The sequence below is a fragment of the Drosophila biarmipes genome, chromosome 3R (assembly GCF_025231255.1).
Source record: "Drosophila biarmipes strain raj3 chromosome 3R, RU_DBia_V1.1, whole genome shotgun sequence".
Classification (NCBI taxonomy): Eukaryota; Metazoa; Arthropoda; class Insecta; order Diptera; family Drosophilidae; genus Drosophila; species Drosophila biarmipes.
In genome coordinates this window covers 4362114-4390077 of record NC_066616.1, presented here as the reverse complement: position 1 = coordinate 4390077, position 27964 = coordinate 4362114, and the positions used below count along the sequence as shown (strand labels likewise).

Here is a 27964-nt window from a genome sequence, read left to right as displayed (position 1 = left end):
CTGCCCACAGCAGTCGCATTACTCGCCCGAGCTCCCCGCTGCATCGGTAATGGGATTCATTTATTCACCCGCCTTCCCGGGGGACACCCACTCCTCTCCACAATTCATAAATGCTGCTGAAAGCGTTGTCGCAGTAGACATCCAAAGGACAAAGCCCGGCCCACAATGGCCGTAAACCGTCGCAGTTACACTTCAGGATAATGGACGGCAGCTGATGCATTTACTGCGGCTGTGGCGGGCGTTGTCAGTAAATAATTGGAGCTCAATTAGTGCCGTAAATGCGTTGTCAAGCCAACAGCAAATAGCACACGGGTAAAATTCCATCAGACTGCTTTCAAACTGCAGTTTCATTCACACTGTTTTTAGATGGCGGCACGGTCTGCCTGTGGGTGATGGGTTTTCTCTGGTCTAGAATCCGATAGAAACATCACTGTTCCGAGAAATTAAATGACACTCAATAGTAGGTTTTCCTTGTCAGATTAAAATGGAAGTTAAAGTACATATTCTTTGGCAATAGAGCTGTTCGGGTATATTCATCCATCTGGAGTGCCAGAAATCCAAGCCAAGAAATGTTCAAACAAAATTGTTGTGCATATTGACTTTTGCGAAAAAGTAAGTAAAGTACTATCCATGATCTATCTATTAAGAAGCGCATTGCAGTAAAGTATATAGACATATAAAGCATTCAATGGTAAAATGTGTTTATCAAAGAAGGAGAAACAGTCAAATGCCGCTATTACCCCATCATATAAACACACTCTGCAAAGGTATAATCAGCACAAAACCAAATCAATTCCGAGGACAGATGTCCCGAATGTTCTCCCCAGTGCACTTACTGCTGATTGCTTTATGAGACTGTTTTTTGCGGCAGTGCCATAAATCAATCCGCGAGCAGTTGCTGATCTCTCAGCACAGAGGCGTCGAAAGGCAAGTCAGCAGGCTGTTTTCCACCGCAGGCAGGTGGCCCCAGTTGGGCCTCCCGGCACTAATGACCAGGAAGGAGAGGGAACGCGCTGCCCACAGCAAGGCAGTAAGTAAACGTTATAATTAAATTTACGTCGCAGTATTTTAGACACAAACAAAAGTCAAAGGCCGCCTAGACAAGAGCAAAGGTCGAGACATTTCGGAGGAACAAGCAGCGGAGATCCAGTGATGTCGGCTTGGCTGTTTTCTGGAGCACCTCGACGTCTGTCCTGGATGTCCAAACTTAACTATAATAAACTTTATATATTATTTTTTACTTCTTCAAGAATGACGTGGCCACCGAAACATTTTTAAAGGAAACCACTGTTATAGCTACGTTATTTACTAGGCCTCCAGTTATATGTTTCAAGGAACCTCCCTTAGGTAGTTCAAAATCCCAACTTTTTCAAGTCGTAGGTTGGCAACTCTGGTCGCAACCCTTAGCGCCCTCCCCGCTATCCCTGACCCCTTGCCTGGGTGGACAGCTCAAGGGTCGACATTCCTTGGCGCCTTTGCGTCTGGTCCTTCTGTTTGTCAGTTCTCCAGCTCTCGTGTCCTCCTGCCCTCCGGTCCCCGGTTCATCCCCTTCGCGACTTGGGCCCCGCCCCTGCCCGCTTCTGTGGGGTATTGTGTCATTCCGGCTGGCAGACAGCCGACGCCACTCCCGTCGGGCACTAACTTAGCTAGATTTACGTTTTTGATTAAATTTCATTTAATTTGCGCTGCCTTCCCCCGGCGCTCTGTTGTGATTATTGTTGCTTTGTTAATTAACGGGCTGCGAGTGGCTTGAAACGCGAGCAGCTCCTTAGCCAAGATTCCCGATGTCTTCTGGCCGGATGTAATTGTAGTAATTGCTGCATTGTTGCCGCCCCGGATTTGGGCCGGGAGGGATGCGACACATGAGGGATTAGGAGGGAATTGAACTCCGTCTGAATTCGTTCAGTCAAAAGAAATAGGTTGGCAGCTTTATGGAATTGTCTTTAGTTTCCCTATTAGTGGGTCGATAAAGTATTTCCTGGGAAATATATTCTGGAGAAAACATGTCTTTACTTCTCAATAGATTATTAGGTGGCTATTCCGAGACTTAAAATAAAGTAAAGAAGGTCTAAGAACTTTAATGGTATACAAACATTTGTAGTCACAATTGTTAAAGTTCCTATCTACTTATTCAGTCAGACCATCAGAAGTATCTTATCTAGTGTGACATATTTTAGGAGAGTTTTCTGGAGGATTTCGCGGGAACGTTAGCCCGGCTCATTGGGTGCTGTGCCCCAGTCTGTCACTTGAAGTAGCTCTGAGCAGCGACGGCCACTTTGGGAAAACAATGACCAACTAAATGGCCTCCCGTTCGCACACCCACACAAAGAACATCTGTTTCCGCTCTTCCCTGGCCACGTGTATATGAGCGAAAATCTGTGGAGAATAAATGCTGTTTGTACAAGTGGAAACCATTAAGGTGGACTTTGAGTTATGACTGCCAGGCAGTGCACTTGACGATGAAAAATCTACCACAATAAACAGGCGACAGCGCTTCCAACCTGCGGGAAAAGCCCAGCCCAGCCCCGTGAAAAACCCTGTTGGCCCGCTTTTAGACAACAGTCAGCCATTTGGTCAGGACAATGGATGGACAACAAAGAGTACAATAAAAGCGGGTGGGGGAGCTGTACTCGAAAACAAATTCACGCCAAAATGGACATGAATAAGTTGAAAAGCATCGAGAGGCGGCACTGTCGAGTGGGCGGAGTGGGCGGCTGCGTCGCTCGGCACGTAGTTAATGTGACAATGGATGCGGTTGGCTGCCTGCCCGACTGCCAACTGCTTTTTGCTGCTTGTCAACTCTTTGGGGCGCTTGCCATTTCAATCTGGACGACTCGAGGGGTGCGGCTGCCACGGGCCTGGTTGTCCACGCGAAGCCACAGAATCGCCCTCTAGCAGTATCCTTTGGCGACTTTGTCAGCTGGATACACTTGGCCCAGTTCCCGATTTGCCAGATCAACGGCTGCCCCCGATTCATTCAGCCACGGAACAAAGGATGCAGTGCTTAACCGCTGGGGGTGGAGAAAGGAACTATTACCTGGCCACTGCAGCATTACACTGTTTTCTAGTTTACAGATAGATTTTTAGTTCACTATTACTATGCTTAAAGTATTTTGATGATTTCTCATAATTTTATTGCCGAACTAAAAACATTGTAGAAAATGAGTTAACAGATTGGACGGTATCATGGGGCAAGACTTTTATAAACAAAATCATTCATCATGGCAATTTATTTCCGTAATACAGTACACTTATTAAATTGTATAGACTGGCATCGACTATTAAAATAAATAAAATATGTAGGTCCGAAGTAGACAAGTCAAGAATCATATTTATCTTGAGGATATAAAATGCATTTTGTACGAGGTTACTACATTCTTCCGTGACCCAAAAACTCATCTCTTCACTGGCAAACTCAAGCTTTGCATATCCCAGAAGGCCAGGGGGAAGCCAAACAGCAACTGGCCTTGTTCGGAGTGTGTTCCATAAATATTTTATGATAGTTAAACGTGGCAGACCAGAAGACAAAAAGCGGTGCTGAGAAAGGATGTCCGAACAGTGAGATGTAAGGCAGTGGGGCCGTGGCTGAGGAATGCCTCCACGTTTCCGGTGTCAGTTTGTGATTTGTGGTCCGGCAAAACTACTCCCTAATTACCGAAGTCTACTGCCAAGTCGGAGTTCTCGGAGGGAAGGAAAGAAGGTCGTAAACAGGAAAATGGGAATTTCAGCTTGGAGCCTTTTGCATACCCAGCTGCAATTACTAGATAAGCGGATGAAAATATTTGCACGGGCCAAACTTTATGGCCAGCCATAATCGGGTAGTATTGTTGTTTGTTGTCGGGACAATTTCACAACACGATGTACTCAAAAATTGATCCTATCCAAGTCACCGTCCGCTGTCGCAAACGGCGACTGGCGTGTGCCTGAATTTATAAATTCATTTTGGCCGCCACTTTTATTGGCGCAAATGGGGCTCCAATAAAGTCGGCAGAGCGAGCAGATGGCGGAGAGTATTGAAAGCTCGCAGAAATATAGCACGCCTCTCAAAAAGTTTTTAATTGTCGAATTTTTAAAAAGGCTCCAATGCTTATACTTTCCTAGAGTTAAGGGTTATACAGTTTTTAAAGAGCGAAACAGGTTGGCAATTTACAATTTCCATTTTTGTAAACTAATAATTGGTTTTAAAAGTTACCTAACCAATAAAAAGTCAGCTATGTTTTCATCATTTTTAAACTTAAAGTATTTCCCAACACAAATTACATCGACTGCTCCTATTTAAGAATTGTGCAGCCGATTCGCTGAACATTCTTTCCGTGCCCAAAGTGCTATGCAAAAATACCAAACAACGAAAAAATGTAACCCACAAGAAAGATTCCCGAGGCAACATCGGGAGTAGCGCCATTTGGCGTTGCGGCTGCTCGTTTTCTGCGTTCTTGTAAACTGTTGCTCACGGCGCTTTGGAGCTGTGATTATTAAAAACAAGAAAGAGGGCCTCGGCAAGCTGAAGTTTACATACGCTACAAGTTTTAAAAGGAATTGAAAAGTCAGGAGGTCGATTGGAGCTACCGAGAAAAGGGAGATTGATCAACTTTGGATTAAACCACTCATATACAATTCAAAAATGATGTCTTAGTCAGGTTGCGCGGTCTGGCTAAAGATTAACTTGTTGATGTCCCTGCATCCTTCGAAAATGAATGACCCTTTGCTAGGGTATACGGCGTGAAATATTGAGGGAAACTGTTCAGCCCGTAATGTAATGAAAATGCAGAAGGTACCAGCTCGAGTCTAGACAGCACAGGAACACACCGCAGAAGACTTAAAGTGTCTTCGGGTTAATATTTATGCTGGACGACGCGGCAGATTGCAGCTGGTCGGGGTGGATCTGCGGGCAATTTAAATTATTTAGCAATTTACTACGGCCAGCGGCGCAAGAACGGAGCATTTTCTAATATATCAGCTCCATGAAATTCACCGGAAAATTGCATAAAATAGTTTGTACATATTTTCACAAAACTCCCCACTGCAGACGCGCTCTGACAGTGGGACAACTTTTAACTAAATTATGGAAAGTTAGAAATTGCGGCAGGGCTGTGGCTCCGGGATGGATTTATTGCGGGCTTGGGGCTGCCAGGGGCGGGCAGGGGCTCACTCACCTGGGGTGGAACGTCCAGTACCATCAGCTCACGTATGCAGGTGTCGCAGACCAGACAGTTTTTGTAAATCTTGCGATGTGTTGTCGTCTGATGAGTGCTGGGAAAGTCATGGTAGAAAAATTGCTGCAAGTAAGCACGAAAGAGCGTCAGTTAGATGTATGCGAAAATTTAATTATGATTATAAAATACTGAGCATGCGACACGTGGGAGGCCAATGAAAATGGAAATGAATTTTCCATTGGCAAATCATTTGGCCCTATAAAACCATAAAAACTTCTCCGAAAGTAAAACAAGCTAATATTTTTCAGTTTTCTTTGCTCTGCGCTCTAAGCTCGCTTCTTGCTTTTCTGTTTTCTATGTTGAGCAAACATTTTAAATATGCGCTCTGAGCTTTTGCATGAGGTCCTTTGGCCGGCTAAATCTCACAAAAACAGCCACACATATTTCATGGACATTTTTAGCTTATTAAAATTGTAAGCGCTTAAATGTATGCTTTGGATTTTAGGTTCTCCCCGGTCATGTAATCATAAAAGCACTAGAAGGGAAATAAACAGCACACGAGTCGCTGGGTAATGGCCACATGAGCTATATGTGCAGTGGAGCGTTGAATTGACTTTGGAAAAATGTAATTAAGTGCGACTTTGGCTAAGGTGGTCTGAAATCCCCTTTAAATAGTATTAAAACCAGGCCTTTTAAACTGTGTTTGAGTTCTAAGAAGCTTTGGGTACATCTTACAGCAACTCCTAAGTTACCACACACAAATATGTAATGTATAAAAAGCACATTTAAAGGCAAGTATTACAAAAATATAGACCGCATAATTTTAAAATAGGGTACTTGGTACTATTTTACCAATTCTATACTTTCATACTTCGAAGTCACAACCAAAACATTGTTGCACAGTGTCACCTCGGCTTAAGTTATTTCAAACTGTAATACATTTTTTCAATAAACTCTAAACACTTTTCAATCAAGTCCACGGAATCCTCGACTGTCGTTTAATTTATTAATACATTTCAGATCCCTAATGATGCGCTTCACTAGCTCTTTTAAGCCCCAGTAACGATCCATAACTCTAATCCAAAGCTAATAGCGCACACGCTGGATTTTTTGGCTATCACCCCCGCCGTGGTCGAAATGACCCCATTAACCAGCAGCCTTTTCAGCCGAGTCGCCTTCACTCCCAGGCTGGGACTTTGCTCTGGCGTCCGGGAACAGGGCGACGGAGTTGCCGAAGCATCCTAAAATAAAGCCAGGGCGATGGAGATATAAAATACAATTTGAAAAGAGATAAATGATAATGAAGGATGGGAAAAGGGGCGGCTTGGGGGATTTTGGTTGTGGCCGGCAGGAGGTGGAACTCGCTATGGGTTTCAATGCATGAGCTGAGTGAGTGACAGGCTCAAAGGATATTTAACGCCTGATTGCACTTTAAAGTGATGCCTTGTCGCACCAAGAAGCCATCGAACAGATTGCCCATTCACGGATTTCCCGATTGTATGCACACAGAGAAAAAACGTGGTCTTATCCTAAATTGTATAAGGTACACACATAGGACACATATTTAAGATTCAATATGATTGTTCTCAAACAACAATTTCCTTAGGTGTTCAGATTATAGTCTAGAAACTATCACGCATAACCGAAAAATAATGAAGATGAAAGATTGCTAGATCTTATTCCACTAAATTTCCCAAAAGCCTTCGAATTTTAGAATATTTCCCCAGTGTTAATGTGTGACGAGTTGCGCTAATATCAAAGTCAAGTGGAAATCATTTGGGGCCTCGTTCCCCCGCCCGTCTAATAAAAATGCAAATTCTAATCTGCCAATCAGCATACCCATTGTTGTCACTGCAATGAAATCAGATGCAATTTATGCGCACTGTATTCAATTAGGGGCGCCAAAAAGGAGCCAGCAAGGCCGACCACCGGAAGCGGAAGTGGCCGCGTTGCGAGGAGCGATACTGTCGCTGCTGCTTGGCCTAAGAGGAGGAAAGACCTCAGAGCAGACTTTTAAATTACACACTGCACAGTCACTCTCCCCGGGGAAAAGGAAGGCGGAGGTCGCGAGGGCGTGGTAAAGGGGTCAGATCGCGGCGCTTGGCACGACATCGATTCACATCGCATCGCATTTATGGCCCAGCGCCGCATATCATTGAGTTTTATTTTTATTGAACTGGTAATTGAATAAGAAATGACGTTGATGGTCTGCTCCGTGGTCCCAGGTCCTGTTTCCATTTTGCGTTCCCAGCTTCGAGCCCGTGTCCTTGCTCCTCCGGGTCGCTGCCGATGTCGTGGCCGGCTTTGCGCCTCTTTACGCTCCTCGCTGGCCCATAAAGTGCGGCACATTATCTGCCCCATAAATAAGCACGCCGGGATCCGAGCAGCTTTTCCAAATTTACCCAAATAGATATTCATGGCGCACTCTTTATTGGTATGATGCACTGCGTTTTATTTCTCACGTTTACTGCTGAAATTAGCGCAGTTTAGTCGAAAATGTTGGCCGTCCCTCTGAGCCAGCGAATACACGTTGAATCAAGAATCTGCCCTTACAGAAAAATTATATGGGTAAAGTTTACTTACACAGATATAAACCTAACTTAGCTTTGGCTATCACCATAATTACCATAAAGAAGTGTGTCGGTTGTCTCGTTGTTGTGACACTAACTAATTCGCTGGACAAGTTGTTAATTCCAGTGGTTTGACGCAACATTTTTTGCTGTGTGCTAATGTTTAGTTTTAAATTATTGTCTAGGGGACTCTCGTGGGTTTATTTATTTATTATTTCTTTACTTTATTCTGACATAACATTTCTGTGATTTGGTTTCGCATTTATTCGCTTACACGCCTATTACATTTACTTTGCCATAACATTTTTGATGTTTGGTGCTCAAGCTCCCACCGCGGTAAGGGCTCCCTTTGCCAGCTTGACCGCGAGCAGCCATTAAGCAGGCCGTAATTGATTTTGCAGTGCTTAAAATGCCATAAAAGAGCACAAATCTCGCATTACTCACAATAAAAGGCGCCCAACGGGAACCGAGAAAGGATAATGCCGGATGTTGGACAGTTCGGCTCGGGGAAGGGTGGGGCTCGGGTGCGGGGTCGGGGAAAAGCGGTCCTAAAAGCTATTGACACACACATTCGCGCTCGTGGAAATTAAGCGCAGCTGCAGAACACACAAACAAATGTATGGAAATGGAGGGCGCAGCGGGAAAGCAAATGGCAAAGTGGCAAAGCGGCCAACTCGCAACTGCCAACTGCAGTTAATTGAATTTGCGGAGCGAGAGGTGAAGGGCGGGGCGTGGAAAAGGGAGCGCCTTCCACGTCGAAGCGAATACTCTTTTGGCGGTAGCCTCCGATGGTTTGGCGAAAGAGGAAGATTCTTTTTGAGCTATAAGTAGTCTAACATCTTGTTTAATGTTTGAAATATCCGGAGCTCAGGTTTCAAGTTTGATCACTTATCAAACAAAAACACCTATTAACGAGGTAAAACTATAGTGACGATCGCACCTTCAACAAACAAAAGTTTTGATATCAACGTCTGTGACGAAAACGTATTAAACGCTTCATTAAAATCAAACGACCAAGCAATGGCAGCGTGCCGAATGTAAAAAATTTAGTGTATTTAAAACCTTTGGTTGATGTATCATTCGAAACAATCGGACGATTACTGTAGAATTTCATTTCTTCGTGTACATATAGAAGTCGCCTTGGCACATTCTCCTGGGGTGCCTTGTCACTACGTGGACTACAGTGATAAATTTAAAACCCATTTCCTTCGTACAGCAAATATTTTGACGGTAAATGATTCAGCATATTTTTCTATTTATTTTTATAAAGAATATAAAGTTCTCATGAGAGGTATACTGTACAGAAAGGAATTGGTTTTACCCTTGCCCGAACTTAATTGAAAAACTGCATTGTTTATCGGTGCAATTTAATTAAACTCTTCAGGTATATTTGCTTGAACCAACCTTTCGAAATCGCTCTTTGATAAAAACCAATGAATTTTTATGGATACTTGTTTGGAGAACCCATTGATTAAAAGGAAGAGCACAAAACTATTTGCTCGATGGAACCAATATTTTTTTAGCAGATGGACATTTAAATTGTTTTATCAATTTTTTTCAGAAGGATACTTAAATTGCTTTATCAACGACATTGTATTCACATGATAGAGGCGATAACTTTCAATTAGCTACAATGCAATTCCAAAATGGTAATCAAATTTTGGATGTCCAATAAAATTATGATTTATACTATGTCGTGAGAGGATTTTCACTACTTTATTGCACTTGCTTAGAATCCGATTAATTTTCTGGCTTATTTATGACAAAATAACACTAGTTAACCCAATGATGAACAGAGATGCTTTGCGCGATACGTACTTAGCAGATATGTATTCTTTGGCGTACACGAATACGAAATGGTGAATTTTTATGAAAGTCTTTCCATTCAGTCAGGAAATGTCAGAAGGATATTAGAATCACACCGACCCACATGGCTGATGTACCCACTGGCAGAGGCAGGGACTCGGCCAAACACATATGAGGCATTCTGGCCTGTGCCTTGCCATTGTCTAATTACAAAAGATAAACCACAAAAGATACGATGCGAAGCGCAAATCAAATTAACGACGCTCCCACACGCACACAGATACAATTAGCAGGTCTGGGGAGCGGCAGTGTGAAGGACCAGGAGGATGTGTGAGCCGGGTGGAGGTGGAGGTGGAGGCGGTTCTATAGGTGGATGGGGCGCTAAACATCGGCGATGAGAGCCAGCTGCCAGGGGACGGTCTATTAGAAAGTTTGCCGCTGAACTTTTCAGCTTTCATCGGGGTCGCCCGCTGCCCATTAATAATTTAAAGCCAAGTTGGGGCACGAAAAGTGCAGCGTTTGCATCTCCGCAGAGCTCCATCATCCCCCTGGATGCACCGTTTTGCGTGTATTGGCGAAACTTTTAATCAGGAATTGTGTTAATTGAAAATGCGATTTATTATTGAAAAATTAATTAATGCGACGGGGCAACAAGGGCCCTTCCTATGCTGCTGACCATTGGGTCGGATGAGACCGACGATGATTACAGTCATTAATTTTAATTGCGTTACAAAGCTGAAACGCACTCAACAAACATTTAAATTATCATTGGCGATTCCGTATTAATTTCATCAATTAGGATGCGATGTCGGTGGATGCACTTTGATCTTTTGAAATTGACACAAATTTATTTAGACGGGTGCTTTAATTGGGTGTGGCTCAAATTGAATGTGGTTTTCAGATGGTAAGCTGAAAGAGTGCTGTATAAACAGAAGAAAACAAAGCTAGGGTTTTTCCAATTTTTCCCAATTTGCATATACTTTGTAGACAGTAAAAACATTTACTCTTTGGGTTTAATAACTCATGCTCCAAGGCGATTTGCAAAACGGCTGCAAGTCTAGTCAAATTGAATTGTTGCTTTAATTTATAAAGATGCCTAAAAAATTATACGGAGCAACAAAAAAGTTGTGCCCCGGGTGAGGCTCGAACTCACGACCTTAAGATTATGAGACTTACGCGCTGCCAACTGCGCCACCGAGGCCTTGGGAAGCGCAGCGCTGAATTACCCCATCAGCCAGGTAGGAGATTTGGATTTTGGAAAGTCTACCCATGGATTGCGGAGATAAGAAATCACCTCTCAGGTGCAGTCTCAGAAATAACATAAATATGTTTACAAAATTATAATTAAATTAATTAAATTATAATTTTCAAAGATTTGGCTTTAAAATGATATGTATATTATTGAGATAAACGGAGAACTAATATACTAAACTGCTTCAATTTTATTTTGTGTTTCAGGTTTGCATTCTAAGCATACTTTGGCGCTGGGCTGCGTGCTATTTCCCTAGTTGAACAATCGGCCAGAGGGCACAATCCCTTTCTCATACCCCCCAAACGCACGTCAGATATGCACTCACCTGTAGTATGCTCGTTTTGCCGACCCCAGTAGCCCCCAAAAATGCGGCTTTAAGGGGGCCCTGCAGCCATGGCGGCTCCGCACCACCCTCCAGAGTGATGCGCTATGCCGAAATGCACTTATTCTGTATGTGAAGCTCCATTTCAATTGAGATCTTGGTTGTGTTCGCTGCTGCGGCTGTGGCTGCGATGGCGGTGGCTTTGGCTTTTGATCCTTTGGCTCCTGCTGCTGCTGCTGCTGCTCCTGTTTTGATATTGCCTGCTGCTGTCCTCGCACTTTCACCGACATAATCAACGCTTCGTGTGCTCCCGATCAATAGTTTCTTAGAGTTGGTTGGCGATATAGTACTACTCCACATTATATTGTTATTGTAATTGCTTATGGAGTTGTTGTTATTTTTCTGCTTGAACGACGCCAGCTTGACTGATTGAGCGAAATCGGGGGCTAGAAGTAAAGTAGTGGGTCGAAGCGAACTCAAGGCCAGGCAGCAAGCTCTAAATTATCGGGGCTAATGTGGTGGCTGAAAGAGAGGAAGGTATTTATGTTTTATGAGTACAGCATGGGACAAGGTGAATGCATCTACATGTAAGTGCTTAGGTAAATTAAAAAAGCATATCTCTCTTGTGTAATAAAACATTTTGCTATCAATTATCTTCGGAGCATTTATTCTGATTCGATTGAATCGCAAGATTGGTAATTCGAACGGCTTCCCAAACAATCTGGCAGCTACAACGAAAGAAACACAAATCAGTGGCAGCGAAATAAATTGAAGAGTGACGGCAAAAAACCGTTTTGCGATCCCCAACATGATTTCGTGCCAATCAGTCTGAATTCGGATAACTAAATTTATTGAGTCGCCAGCGGATATTGCACATTGATTTCAGTTTAATAACATAAATATTGCTGGCCCTTCCCCACGCCTCCTGTGCCTCTTGTTCCTCCTCTGGGTCTCTTTGCATTGCCAATAATAAATTTCAAATTTCACATTTCACTTCCGCTGCACAACGGAAGTTGATTTCTGGCTCTCGTTTTCGCCGAGGGCGTATTTTCTTATTGCCTATTTTTCGGAAAACGGAAAAAGCAAAAAAAAGAAAAACATTAAGTGGGGCGTGAAGAATGCTGGGCAATTGTGTTTTTCGTTCCCAGTACTCCGGCTGAGCGTGGACCGCTTGTAAATTTCACCAGAACAGATTTATAATTAGAAAAGTTTCGAAAAATGAGATTGGGCGTTGATTAACGCCACTTTTGGCTTTGAATGCTCGTTAAAGTTCCTTTAAATGGCCCAGAAGTCGTGTTTGGGGTCCTGGGCGCCGCCCCTCTACAGATTGCGCCTGCTCTTAATTAGTTAGACATCTGCCAACAGCTTCATCTATCATCCATCATCAGTCCACTCACCGTCCCGCCGAGCAGGGAAACTTAATAAATTTAATAACCGCAAAATATGCCGGGAGGCAGTGCGTGGAGACAGGGTGCTAAAAGTGGCAGGCAGCCATCGTTGGCGTATTTATAGCCCACATCTTCATCGGAATCAACATCAGCATCAGCAACAGCATCCGCCCAGCGCCCACATCCTTCGGCACATCTCCGCATCTTCCAAGTCACCTACCCAAAATCATGCGTCATCGTGACGACGCCCACACCTAACTGGGGACGTATGTATTGTATCCTGGCAAGGACGCCGGGGGCGAGACAGCCGCCTCGGGCTGTTTTGATTTGATCAGATATGATTGAGAGCGGCCGCCAAGGGCACGGCTTAAACGGCGCCCACACAGGCAACCTGCTGAGAAAGCACGGCCATCGTGAGTCAGAAGCGTTTTCGGGACCTCGATGAGCTCTTAGTCGAGACGCTGGTACCCTTTAGCTGTAGAGTAAGAAGCAGCTACAACCCCCTTTATCTCGGATTGATTTTACTTAGGAAAGTACTTTCAAATGTTCCATGTTTAAATTATTTGATTAATGAAACTCTTTTTTTAACTCCGAATAATCAAGGGAAGATAATTTACGTTACCTTTCGTACTATTCTATTGTAAAACAAATATGAAATGTCCAAGGGCAAACGTAAGTAAGTAAGATTCAAAGACTCACATGGCTTCGGGTGTATTTATACACCAACTGGCTATTTCAAAATAACGTATAAGAAAAGGGAAAAACGCAGATGTCTTTGGAAGGACCGCAGGAATTCGACATTCCTTAAACTACTGGCAAATCTGCATATATTCGTAAATCGGCAAGTTGTCCTCCAATCGAACCCCTAGTTCATGGGGGCAGCCCCAGCACTTTGATTAGATTCCGGAGGCCGAAGTAGATTTAATTTGGGAAACAACACATTTGGTCGGGCATGTTATGGCTTTCGGATCGGAGTGGGATGCCTTTGTCTCCGGCCTCGAGACCCAGTTCATACGACCCGTGGCCCAGTTGATTGATACGCTCTCGGCGAGCGGCGAAGTACGTAAACAAGTGCCTGAGGCTGCGGTTGAGGTGGGCGAGGTGGTGCCGGCCGAGGTGTGGGGCGTGGCCCGGAGACACAAATCCTGGCAATCGAAAACTTTCCACTTTTGGCAGCACTCCAAGGCTCAGGCTCAGGCCCTTTCCTTGTCCCAGAACCAAAGCCAGACAATTGTAGCCCAGTTATTGTGTGTATTTCAGCTGTGTGTATTGTAATGCTTTTATCTGCCCACTCACTCGAGCCTCTTCCAGCGATGTTTATGCTGACAGGCTCACGCAACCTGTTCGCCTCGAGTTTCCCGACTTTTCCGAGTCCGAGTTCGACTTCCGCGCATTTCATGGCCTTTGTTTTAAGTCCCACTTCCTGCGCCGTCCTTTGTTTGCCCAGAGCTTTTTATGCTACGTGCCACTAAAATTTTATTGTTTTATTTATTGTCTTCAGAGCTACTTGCCAGTTGCCACAGTTGCGCAGACCCCGCCCCTCTGATTGCTCTGAATTAAGCGTTAACAATAGACAATCAATTACAAGTTATACCCAGTTTAATGGCGGGCTTCTAGCCTCGGAGCCTCAGCCCTTCATTTTCAACCAGCCCCAAAGTTGCCTACGAAGAATAGTAAAAGTAAGGACCAGCAGGAAGCGACCTCGAAGGACCTCGATGAAATGTGCCAAAGGAGTCGCAACTATATCCCCTGTGACCCAACTATGTATTTGGGGCAACATCCTGCGACATTCGGCGAATAAAGAAAGCAACCCGCACATAAAGGGGATAGGAAGGACGTGTGAATCTGCATATGTGGGCGTGTCCTGCAGACAGGCGGAAATGAAATGTGTGACACTCGATGGCAGGGAATGGCAGCTCTAGGCGGATATTGATTTCGGTGGGTGTACACGAGCTGTGTCAGGTGTGGGAAACATTTACCTTCATGTCGTTCACAGAAAACCGAAAAGTAAGCTCCGTATTGGATATAATGTCAAATCAATGTTTCCACCGAGCTCGTTTTGTTTGATTCAGGATTTTGCAATGCTGACAACTATTTTACAATTTTTGTAAGTTGGCATACATCAATGAGACTGTAGGAACTTACTCTTCTGCCTACCAACTAAAATATAAAATTTAATTTAGGTAAAAAACGTAAAATCCATGTAATAAATCCTCAAAAAGACTTTCATTATTTATAATCCGAAAGCTTTTGATTATTACTAATGACAAAAGCACTAATAGGACCGCAGCATACCTTCGGTAACAAGACTTTAATGGATTGCCACCCTTTCCTTAATTACAAGCTCGGGCTTCCATCCTGCCATTGGTTACCTAATCCGTTCAAAACTAGCTAAACAAAGCAATTTGCGCCCTAAGCTCCGACATTAATTCAAATTATGACGAGAATAAAGCAAAACAGGGCGTTTAATCAGAACGTTTAAGTGAATCCTTGGCAAAGGACGGCGTGGCTGGAGCCAAAGCGAGGACTCGACTCCCTGGAAAGGCACTACACTCTATGTCATTTGCATTTTAAGCACACCGCTCCAAAGCCTCGTCCTCTGTCACGTCCACCCCGCCAGCTGAACGCAAGTTGCTGTCGCTGCGTCAGTGCGTTTTTCATACAAGCTAATTTTTTTACGATTATATGCGCTTAATAAACGCCATCGCCCGTGGAGCTGCGATGAGGGATATCAAGGAATCCGAGCCCGGAGTCTCGGGCATCTGGGTCCCATCCGCATCCTTGTCACCCTTCCCCATGCTGGGTCCCCGTCACGTGCTGTGCCCACTGCTTAGCTGGGGCATTATCTAAGCCAGCGCACCGGAAGCGATGGCAACGCCATCAGCACATAACGAACAGCGCAGCGGAAGTTCCCTCGCACACACTGGACCCACTCACACAGGCACGCTGCTGGGGGCAAGGCAGGCAGATAGTGCCAACTCCTTTTGACTGGGATTCCTCCTTTGTTACACTGTCTAACGGGGATTACTTGACAGGAACAGCAAGGAGGTGCTCTGGCACTTCAAAATGCAGCAAGGGAATCTATTAAAGACGGCTTTTAATATTTAAACATTTAAAAGAGGGCTTTTTAACCCAGAGATTTTATTTTCTACGTAGAAAATGGGATATTTGAGTAATACAAGCTTAGACACAAAACAATGTGGGAAAAACTTGCTATCGACCAGAATATATTGCAGCGTATGCATAGCTACTCAGTTTATGCCATGCATTATTTAATATTCAAAGTTGTGACCTAATTTTGTGGTCATTTTATTGTTCACTTTCCGACCTTTGTGTAACTTTAAAAGAACTTACTTCAAATTATTTATAGATATAAATCAGAGCCTTAGTTTTACGAGGTTCCTTTACTTGCAACTTAAGTTGGCTGGGATCTCCAGACTCTCTCATTGTCATTTGTAAAGGCCCTGCAGTATCTCCCCTGAATTCTGGTTCCATATTTGCCGACGCCTCGGTGAAAACACTTTGGCTCTGTCAATGTGTTTTGGATTTCGTTGATTTTGGTTTTCAGGTGTAATAAGAGCTCTCTCCACTCACATATATGGCGGCGGGTTGGGGCTGGAAGGCAACTACAGTCGTCCGCCGATTGACTTCCTTTTGCATACATTTATCCCGGCGGCCTTGGGAGGTGGCTTCTGTCGCCGTAAGAGCGCGATTTGAGTGTTCAGCAAATATGCGAGTGCTTGGCGGGGCTTACCGCAATGGAGATGTGGCCACCCCATTACCCGGAAACGATTGCCTCGCCCATCCTAAGCCCACCTCGGATTCGTTTTACTGCCTCGCCGTTTTGCTTAGCTTTCGGTTAGCTGGACGGGGAACTCAACAGTGTCCGATTCGGTCTCAACTTCTGCTCGAAGTGCACCGACAAGTGGATTCGCATTCGGTTTGCCTTCCCACCTCCTGCCAGGCACCTCGTTCTTGATCTCTGTTTGGGTAAAACTTTTTCAATATTTCAAGAGATTCCGTGTTTTATTTATCCCCCCCCCTTCGGCAGCTGCAGCTTTATATAATTGAGTGGAAGGAAGCGGCTTTAACCGCACGAGTTAGCCGAGAAGAGGTGCTGGCGATGGGATTCTGAATAGAAGTCTTTCGATCGGACATCGCAGGGTGGGGATACATGGGCAGACTTTTAATATATCCAACGTGAATGATTTATGATATGATATTTATCCACTTAGTTTGCCACTTTAAAAGAAATCTTCAAACCGGCTTAAATTAAAACTTTTAATAAAAGGTCCTTTTAGAAACGCACATTTTGCTAACCAATCGACTGATTCGAACTTTCCGAAGTGATCCAATTATCATCCATAACCGAACAATAACTTTTATGCCCCAATTAAGCATAATTTGGTTATTGGTCTTTCGCCAGAAACAAAGAGGATAATAATTCCATCGCTCTGCGCTCTTCGAACATGTGTCCCGCAATCGTCAATATGGCAGTACGTGCTGGCATAATCATACGGATGTCGGAACAGCAATTGCGGATCATAAAACCTGCTCCAGCACGAGGGCCCAACTATGGATGGCCCCAACGGATGTTGACAAGTGGGCACATGTGGACGTGAGATCCGAATAAAAGGCTCAATTCTCGCCTCGGACACGCACCGGAAAAATCAAATGGAAAAGGGCAGTGGGGGCTGGGAGGTGGGCGTAAAGGCAGCAGAAATCAGCAGAGAATTTCCACGTTGATGAGCCGGATTCATTTCGGTTGCGTGCCAAAGTCAACGAAGGTGCGAATTGGAAGGGGTGTCGCATCTGGGTTCAGGCGCTCTCCGGCCGCAGAATGGAGGAAGTTCGGCCAGGAAGGAATACGAAACTTACAGTTGACATGAAGGACATCATTAGCAGCAGCACGGCCCCTGCCCAACAGGCGGCTGTCACTTGGCTCGGAAATTACGCATATCCTTCGAGAAATTGTAGCGGAAAACGAAATAATGAACTCAAAGCCCGGTTGCAAAGTTTGCCGAGCCGAGCAGAGCCGCCGAGCGAACCCACAAACTATGGCAACACTTGAGGACTGTGCGTTGTGTACACCGGAATGGCAAACTTTGCGCCAAGTAGGTGAGCGCACCCTGACTGCCGGGACATTCGGGAATGCCTCGGGATTAGCCTGACCCATGTCGGTTAGACGCAAGCCGGCTTTGGCTAATGTCATCAACTGACATGTCACTCAATCAGGGAAAGCCGAGGGAAACCCGATAGCGTCGCTCATCCCGGCCCCCGATAAGCAGGCAGAGGAAAGGGAAAGGGAAGGGGAAGAGGCGGGGAGGACGCCGGCGCCATAAGCTTATGCAAAATTAAATCATTAAAATGCAAGGCAGATGAAATTTTCTTAAACTGTTTTGCGCACGAGTTGATGCCAAGTCACACATGCCAATGCAAACACGCACCCACACAACCACGCCCAGTGTCCTTAGGCACACACACACGCCGCGTGCCTGTGCCTAAGTAGATATTTCATCGGATTTTCACAGCGGCTGAGATAAAAAATGGAGAACAGGAAGCGGGGCGAAACACGCAGGGCAGCAAAAAATTTAAAACGTTCTGGCACTGCGGAGGGGCGTGGGAAAGATTCCTCGTTAATGGCCGGGGTCATGTTTTGACCTGGTTGACATAAAAGCGGCAGGCGGGAGGAACAACATCCCCGCCAGTCACATGCGTAAAGCGTGAGACATTTAAATTAAAGCCAGCCAAGGCGGGATGGAATCGTAGGATAAAAGCGTCGTTAGAGGAATCCCTACCCTCTTTAAGAGGCCGGGTAAACAAACTCCCCCCGGAAATGAGGGCTGAAATAGCATTCTAATAACTTTGTACCTAGTTCCTCTAAGTATCCCCGACATCGGTGATAAGTATCCGCTTTCCCGAGTGCCAGTTAAGAAGGGAGTTAGCTATCATCATCATTTTTCGATTTTATGACCAGATGTTCCTGTGATCTTACCCTGAGAGTAACCTCTTACATAATCGACTGACAAAGCCCAATTTCCCCAACCGACACCCTATCTGTCTGATTAATGTTACGGCTCAGAGCTAAGATTAATTTGTTTTTAAACGCAGACTTGGCACTTGGAGATATTAATAAACGGATATCGAGCAGAAGCCACCCATATGCGCTTGCTTTGCTTAGCCTGGTCCTGAGATGTGCCTAACTCGAAGCCCCCACGCCCAGACCTCGGAGACTCGCCTCCTTCCACCGCGCCGCCGCCCAGGAAACAGTGAGTTCATGTACGTGTTCCATCCGGAAGCCCAGACATCGCGAAACCACGAGTAGGCAGTTGAGAAATTAAATTCTAGTTACGCCCCTGGAATTTAAAAATAGCAAACAATCGCCGGGGTGGATGGGTTTCGGGAGTGCCATTGGTGTTGGAGTGGGCTGAAGGACGCTTGGATGCGGTTCTTGAACGTGTTCAAATTGCCGAAACGCGTCGAAATTATGTTAATGTTGTACGTACGTGTCCCGCAGGCGGCCAACAAATTGAATATGTATTTAAGCTTTGTGGCGGGCGGTGGGCGAGGTGGGCGGGAGTCGGTTATCGGGAACACGTCATTGTTTAATCTACAATGTGGCATCTGTATCTCTATTGGGCCGGCAGCTGGGAGGTGGAAAAAAGTGAATTCCAACAATTTGGCATCTCACTGTTTGCCGTTGTCATCCCTACATTTTTCATGTCTCCGCCGATGTTTGGTGTACGTAAATATAATATTTGTATGGGGAGGCCCTCCTGTTTAGCAATTCCTGTTCATCTTCTCCGTCACTTTTAATGAGTTTTTCTGCAGGAATTTCCGTACCCTCCGCATTCCGGCTGGAACTTGTTGGCAACAATGTCAGCGAAATTGTCGCCGCCTCTGATAATCGGGCGAAGGCCCTTGGAGTGGACGCAGGGGGCGTGGCCATGACGCATTGTCACGATGATTATAATTTCCATTAGGGCAATTTTGTAGGGCCGTCAGCGGAGTGAGCTGAGCAAGTCATATCGAACTAATTTGCATTACAAGGCGAGGAGCAGCAAGTACGAAAAGTCAAGTTCAGCGGAGAAGAAGGAATGCGGCAAGCAGAGCCCGACGAATCCGTCATAAATTTATTATGTCACTTAAAGTGAGTTACATATTTTCTGAAAGCTGGGATGTTGGGATATGATTGGTAATTCCTACAATCGCGGATTATTCAATTTTAAAATGTTGTGGCTTGCAAATGCTTGAAGCGTTTTTACTTTAACATTTATTTAGTTATGAACAAATTATGGTGGGTTTGCATAGCATTGACCAATCTGGAGATCAATGGTGTTTTATTTAATGGTTTTTGTAGTCAGGAGATTACTTACGCTCCTGCTCATGGCATATTAAAAGCTAAGTTATAAATACGACATTTAATACTAAGAATTACATTTAGATCCTTACATTTTTCTGATATCAAGAGTAAACTATATTGATTAAAGTTGATCTTGCGGTTGAGTAATGCCGATTTTAATTTAAACTTAAGTGCACACATTTATCAGCTGTTGAAATTCCTGAAGTTTTTCTCGTTGTCTGAAACATTTGTAGATGCTTCCTGGCCTTCAGGCCACTCCCATTGTTGACGGATCAAACAAAAACTTTTCCGCACATCCGCAAAGGCGTTTATGCATAAACCGAGGCAGAGGCAAGACGGCATCCCGATCCCAAGGCCCCACGTCACACATACGCCGTGTGGCCGCACAACTCCAGCTGGCTGGCAAACGAGCGTGCATGTAAATGATTTAGCTGTCCAAAAAGTTTTGAGGCTCCGACCGAACAACAACCGAAAAATTTGGCAAACTATGAATATGCGGAGCATGTGCCGACAATTTGGTCATAACCTTTGACAAGCCATCATGAAGGATTGCGGGGCGTGGCCAAGGTGGGGATAGGTTTTGAGGGGACTAGTGTTTTCAATTGCCGGCCAGGAGTGTGGGAACGAGACGTTGATGGGACACCCGCAAATTAAAACTAGATGTGATAAATGGCAAAAGAGTAGGAAATGTTCATGCCAAAAGTGCGCAGTCACTGTGAATGGCTAATCATCACAGGCTTCATGATGGACTTCCCAGCCCTCAAAGTTGCGAAAGAACGGTAGGGAATGGGTGAAGTGGGTGGGATTGGATAGTTGTAACATTGTTTTTATTGCCGCTGGCTGTGGCAGTATTTTAATTAAAATTAATGCGCCATAAGCTTTAAATTAATGCCACTTGTTCGTCCCAGAGCCTTCTGCAAAGCAACCATAAAAGCAGCATTATTGCATGCGTGTGGGAGGTCCGTGCGGGCTTGGGCCATAACTGCTAGCTATGTGGGATTCGGATAAGACGGGTTTCCATATAAGTAGTCGGGACTAACGTGGCTTTGTGGGCCTGTTCCCGCCTCGTCTCCATCCGCTCGATGTGCTCATTCGCATGGCATAAATAAGGGCTTACGGCCGGATCCTCCTAGTTGTCTGGATTGTCGCTACGCCAGGCCGCAGATGAACCTTCCCCGGGAACTACGGAAGTGAATTCGACATTACAATTTGTCAAGGTGGCCAATTAGTTTGTTTTATGGCCGCTTATAAGCGGAAAAATATGCAGATCAGGCCGACTGACCCGTACATTTTAATGTCTATGCAATAAAATATAGGAAAACAAACTAGTAATGCTCATACAACGACAAAAGTATGTCGATGGTATATTAGACCAAAGAGGAATCAGTATTTTAAACTATAATTGGACCTAAAAGGTTCTGAACAGTTGTGTTGTGCACAGCTTTTATGTAAATGGCAACTGTGCCTAGTTTGCAAAACTATTCTGCTATTCAAACTCTGCATTATGCGCAGTTTCCGATTCACGTACTGCTTACTAAACATTTTTGGAACGTATCCAGCGGAATTTGGGCTCCGCAATTTAATTATAAGTGTTTGCAATCGGATGGCCCATAAATCTAATCAACTCGGGGCATTCGAAAAGCAAATAGATAATACGTAATGCGGCATTCTGGCACAAAGCGAACTATTTTTCGTCCTCGCATTCCGTCGGTGTGGGTACGAAAAAGAGTAAATGGTAGGCGGTTCAAATTCTCCTAATTGAAAGTGCAGCTTGCAGAGCCCGAGTGGCAAGTGTGGCAGGTGCCCGTTCGAACGGCAGCCGAGCAATTCAAGTGACTGGCTGCGATGCACAACACATGATGTCGATGTCTGCGGTGGATGTGAAGATGATAGAGCCAGTCAGGTTGCGTAACCAATTTAGTAAATTAATCCGGTTCCGTGCAGAGCGTCCTCGCCACAGGACGCACTACATGTGCGAAGGCAGCGGGAATGTCGGTTCGAGAGCATAACTTCGCTACAGCTAATTGGAAAATAAGTGGCAAAGTTTATTAAACTGCCAAAAATGTATGAAAACAAACCAGAAAGAATGAAAACTTGATGAGAAAACAATTTCAGCTGAAGGGTGGAGCGAAATGAAATATTTCAAGCTGACACTGAGGACTGGACGTGATGTGGGATGGCTTTGATGTGCAGTGAATTCATTTTGCCCGGCTGAATAGACGCAACAACATTCCTGACATGCGTTCAATTTAATAAACCCCAATATTGATTTATATTAAAATGGTTAAACCACTTCTAAATTAAATGTTAGTAAATTTAAATTGGAAATATTCCATTTCGTCTTATTATTCGGCTGCCAATACCTTAGATCTGAGATCTGGGAAAACTCACTCATACTTCACATCATACCTATCAAACGTGGCAACAATTGATTGCCAGAAACTTTTCTCTTCTGCCGGCGTAGAAGTTCGGCAAAGCCCCCAAACGCATGGCAGAACCGGAGAGGAGGCGTGGCCAGGACGAGAGGCGTTGGCAGAGCAGCCCCGATGCCAGTCCACCACAGATCCAGCTCCGCCCAGAGCAGCCTCAACCATCACCACCCTATAAGCCACATCGCTACCAGGACAAAGGCCAGAGATCCCAAAGATCTTCGGAAGGAGAGCAGTCTATGCCGGAAATCATAGTGGCCGGGAAGTACCGCCTGCTGACTCGCATTGGAAACGGTTCGTTCGGGGAGCTCTATCGAGCCGAGGGCCTCAAGTACGGCGAGAAGGTGGCTATAAAACTGGAGATCGCGTCGGTCAACTATCCCATGCTGCCCCGCGAGGCCAAGATCTACGAGGTCCTGCGGGGTGGCGAGGGTATCCCCAAGTTGCGGCACTTCTCCACCGAGGGGGTGTACAATGTCATGGTGATGGACCTGCTGGGGCCCACCCTGGAGGATCTCCTGAACCTCTGCGCGCGGTCCTTCAGCATGAAGACCACCCTGATGCTGGCCGATCAGATCCTGGCCCGCGTTGAGCTGCTCCACCGCAAGTGCTTCATCCACCGCGACATCAAGCCGGACAACTTCCTGATGGGCCTCGGGCGGCACTGCGCTCAGGTCTACATGATCGACTTCGGACTGGCCAAGAAGTTCTACAGCCTGCGCTCCCAGAAGCACATCGGCTACTCGGAGAAGAAGGATCTGGTGGGCACGGCTCGCTACGCCAGTGTGCGAGCCCACTACGCGGAGCAGGGTCGACGGGATGACCTGGAGTCGGTGGGCTACTTGCTGCTCTACTTCCAGCGCGGTCGTCTACCCTGGCAGGGGATCCGGGCCCAGTCGCAGGTCCAGAAACACGAGAGGATAGCCGAGTGCAAGGCGAATATATCCCTCCAAGCCCTTTGCGCCGGCCTGCCCACAGAGTTCTACGTCTACCTGAAGTACTGCCGCGAGCTGCACTTCGCTGAAAGCCCGGACTATGTGTATCTGCGTCAGCTTTTCGTGGTGCTCTTCAAAAACCAGACGTTGTTGAATGATTCTCTGTACGATTGGGTGCTTCTGCAGCAGGAAACTCAGGCTCCGCTGGAACAAGGCGGCAAAAAGGTCAGAGACCGGGGCAGGGATAGGGAAAGAGGCGGGACTGAGCGGAACGGAAATAGGGATGGGCGTCGTCCAAGAGGTTCGGTGAGGAATCAAGATACGAACCGGGATAGAGGGCCCACTGAAAATACGACGCGGTATGGCGACCGCAACGGAGATCGGGGAAATTGCTGTAACCACGAAGATAGGCGCCCAAGGAAGGACCGCAAGGCCTGCTCCTGCAGCTACCACCTCCACAAGAAGCGGGTCAGGGATCGAGATCGGGATAGAAGGCTGGAGCTGAAGGCTGTGCGCAGGATTCACCCCGAGCAGCCGCCGGAACCCCACCGGATGCAGCCCTGCCTTTGATATTACGCTGTTTCTAAATGTCTCTGCGCGTTAATTAACTGCTGAGCAACTATATTTAGCATGACATAAGACCTTCCCATCTTGGATCCTTTGTTTGCAAAGGTAATTGGCAAGGACTGCCGGGGCACGCAGCTACACAGCTGGTAACTTGGCAAACAATGGGGCGAAACTTTGTGGGGCGTTCGGTACGGAGAAATCGATACCCTAGTACTCAATGGGCATAAAAGGCAATGGTAATTTGTAGGGTGTTCTTACAGAAAGTTGCTGCAGGAAAGTTAACAGGGACCCGGAAAATTAGTCTAGGTGTACTTCACTGGCTCATAGTCCATTAGTAAGAAAGACAGAGATATATTTATATGTTTATATTTGAGAAATCTAGATAGTTATTATTAAGAAATATTAGCAAAAACTTGAAAAATCTTTAGTATTCTTGCGAGCTTTTGTTAACTCAACTATCTTCAACTTGTCGGAAACTCCTTTTTTTATTAACCAATAAACCCAACAAGCGGGCATGGCAAATGGCCCAATCTGTGCCGCCACAAAAACAGTGTATAGCAGCTCTCGGACCATAGGCAACGAAAAGCTGAATAACAATGTAATTGTATTGGATTTACTAAAAACATGTAAAATATACCCATGCTTCCATACCCTGATACCCTTGAGCTTGCGAGAGTTTTCTGGGTAAGGCCAGCTCACATGAACCTTGGCAGCTAGGATATTAATAGAGGGGTTAATTATTGGCCAGGTCAGGACATGTTACGGGATACACAACATGAGTCGGCGCTCGCGGCAGAGGCGGGCGAAAGCTGAGACCGGAGAGCATATAAAAGATTCCCCCAGTGGCTTGGAAGGAAATAGGGTCGGCGCAGCCCAGGAAAGTAGTTTGCTCAGCCGCGCTGCAATAATGCGGACTACAGCTCACCCGCACGGGCCCTCAAAGGCACCAGCAGTCCACAAGCACACACAGATGGCGAATTAACTATTGGCCCACAGCGATTTTGGCCCAAAGCCCTGGCTCCGGCGGCAATGATTGTTTGCGACTGGGCGTGAGGGGGCATAAATCTATAAATAACTCGCCTCACCCTGACTAGACTGGACAAACCAACGAGATCATCGGCTAAGTAATCATGCTAATAATATAAATTAAGATAGGTTCTCATTTTTGTTAGACTGTTAGAGTGGTTTGCTAAAGAAGACAAAAAAGTCAGCATACACAGTTTTGACGGAGACTGATTAAAATATTCCTATGGAGATTCTATTTTTTACTTAGTTATTTTTGCCCGTTTTCCTGAGCAAGTGCTAAGTATGTTAAAAGACCCCAGTTGAGAGCTCCCCTTCTTAGCGTTAAATTTTCCTGCAAAGTCGGTTTTCGCGTGTACGTGGCGCAGACGATGCCACGCCCATTTAACATGCCAAGTTTCGGGATCCCGGCTGGCTCTGGGGAGTGGGAACAGCCACCCAAGATACTCTGGGGCAACTTTCCCAAGAACTTGAATGCATGCCTAATGTCGAAAGCCACCACGAAAGGAGCACAAACACACTCCTAGGCGAACCCACACTCACACGCGGTTCCACACACGTACACGGCGCGCTGAAGCGGAAAAATATTTGCGGGCTTTTGGCCTCGGGCTTCTCTTTTCTCTTTCGGACCAGCGCATTTCAAATTAAGTTAATTTTTTCGTCGAACAAAATGGCTACAAATCTGTGTTTTATTTATAAGTGACACTGACCGAGGGAGCGACACATTATCTCAGGCTGCGAGCTCGGGCGGTCCACTGACGGGTCCTCGATGAACCTCGGTGACATTCAAATTGGGCAGTTAACGAAAATTGTGCAATTTGTGGGTCAATGCCAAGAGGCGATAGGAATCCGAACATCAAGTGGATGAGCACGGACATGTGAGTGGGTCCGATGGGACCATCGAACTTATGAGTGCCCTGATGGGAAATAAGATGGGACTGTGGCAACGTGGCGTATGAGCAATTTGGGCACTTTCTGAGAGACCATAAGCGCGGGATTATTCGATATATAATCAAGTTGAGTAGGTTGATTATCCAATAAAATGTGTTTAATCTCTAGGTGCTGTAAATAAAAGCTAGCACCAACGCAGACACCACTCTCTAGGCCACTTCCTTACAAAATGTATTTGAGCAATTTGGCATTACAATTAATTTGAAACAATCTGACTCATTAAATTAGTCACAAACGATTGCCATTTATAAAATAATTATTTAATCAACGTTTTATGCAACAAGCAGCACACTTGTGTGGGAGAATTTTATACCTTGTGGCCAAAAATAAATGAGACGACAAAGTAATTAAAAATATTGCATGTGTGGCAAGCATTAATTATTCGGATGTGCAATTAAAATTTATGGCTTACCAGAGTCTTTCCGTCAGAAATTGAGCAAACAGCGCAACTAGTTGCTTCTTACTTCTCCGATTTTAATTGCCGGTCACTAATTAAACGTCTTTATTTCCAGAATTAAGTATACATTTCGTCCTTAAAAGAGTTTCATCTTAATTATAACCATTTACTTATATAAAATAGAATAGGAGTTATGCTTTCCTTTCATCAATTAAAAATGTAAACTTTTACTTTTGTCCCGCAAATTGTCATATATAGTAAGTCGAACCCAAATGTATCCATAGCGAACCCGGTAATTTGCCTTCCACAGCAGAAGGCTGTTTCTGGGTCATAAATTATTCAATTGAAAATATGTTAAAAATTCACAGTGAATTATTTACGCCAGAGACCCTGTACACGGATATTTACTCGACCAGGGGGTGTACCATGTATGAAGGGTCGCACACTCGTTGGCCCCGCGGATAGCCTCTGAGGGGTCTAGGGGCACATAAATGTAGCCATAAATTTGCCTTCGCTCACAAACAGGCACCAGCACAGAAATCACGGACACACACGAGCACTCGGGCTCACGCACTCTCAGTTGCCAAGTTTCATTGCATAACTTTGTGCGACTTTGTGGCAGTGCTTCGGGGGCACACTGGGCCACTTTTATTTATTTTCGCCCGTCCAATAAAAAGATTAGTAATTAGTACTACAGTTGTATTGTACATTCATAAGGCAACCATTTTAAAGACGGTTCCAAAGATGAGATTATAATCAGGGAAGCAGACGTTTTTATCCTTTTAACTAGTCAAAATTATCAAACGACTCGATCCAAGAATGCAGCTTGAAATCAAGGCCAAATAATTAAAGACCAAAACCAGGAAGAACACTATAGTCGATCCAAAAAAAAAAAAAAAACCTTAAAAACCTTATATATTCGAACTCAGGACCTATAATTACACAGTGTCATTGCCTCAACAGCTGAATCACCCAGAGAAGTCGAATTTTCTGATTGCGTTTAAGTACGCTTGTTCTCAAATTTTTCGTACTACATTTTAGGTGTACAACTTAGTATCTAGTAAAAAGTAGTATTTGAAAACATATGCCAAAGTAAAATGAAAACTGATATATTTTGTTTGTGCCTACCCTAGTAAATTGAAACATATTTTATTATTTCTGTAGGTATATTTCACTCTTCCTAAAATCGGAAAGCAAAAAAGGTGAGTCTGGACCAGGGTGCAGTGGTTGCGCTGTCGTAACGAAAGCGCTGCGTGGTCAGCAGCAGATGTCCAGGGAGCCGACGTTGCAGCTGCAAATCAGTCAACATGGCAAATGATTACCCGTGCCACGAGGCCAGCCCTGTCGATGAGCAGACGACGGGGGGCGGCACATGTGGCGTATGATTAATGCGTCTGCTACGCGCTTAATGCTTTTAAATGCGCATAAATGATTGCAATTTCGCCCGTCCTGTTAATGCAGCTAAAATCGCATTACGTGCAATCGCCGTCAACAGACGAAGCGAGCAATCGAGTTGAGGCCGCGGCAGTGATCGACCCATTTATTTGATTAAGTGCAGGCCCCAATGTCTTTGTGTGGTGCAACTGCCGGTCAAGGCTTGTGCTCGGCTAGCCAGAGCCAACCGAAATCAGATGCAAGATAAACCACAGGAATATCCATCCCACACGCCATACGAAGGCCTTACCAACGCAGGGACCCTTTCCTCGCAAGGCAAGCAATTTGCATATCATCAAAGTTGTTGATCACGGAAAAAGTTTTCGTTGCCAACTTTTGATTGTATATAATTGGGTAAATTGGTCTGTTTTTAA

General features: G+C 45.2%; 2 protein-coding genes and 1 non-coding gene across 3 annotated transcripts in view; 1 reads left to right on the top strand and 2 right to left on the bottom strand.

Moving 5' to 3' along the window:
* LOC108023814 (ras-like protein family member 10B) overlaps window positions 1–27964 on the bottom strand; it is a 37768-nt gene that overhangs the window by 4444 nt on the left and 5360 nt on the right. The window contains 2 exon segments of the mRNA XM_017093460.3: window positions 5154–5276; window positions 11107–11625. Coding sequence (XP_016948949.1) covers window positions 5154–5276; window positions 11107–11463 — 480 coding nt within the window. The 5' untranslated portion in view covers window positions 11464–11625.
* On the bottom strand, window positions 10658–10730 carry Trnam-cau (transfer RNA methionine (anticodon CAU)). The gene has a single exon. It is a non-coding gene; the product is annotated as a tRNA-Met (tRNA).
* LOC108023813 (casein kinase I) lies at window positions 22232–23857 on the top strand. Its single transcript, XM_017093459.3, has one exon. It carries the CDS (start codon window positions 22343–22345, stop codon window positions 23786–23788), a length of 1446 nt encoding a protein of 481 aa, XP_016948948.1. The 5' UTR covers window positions 22232–22342; the 3' UTR covers window positions 23789–23857.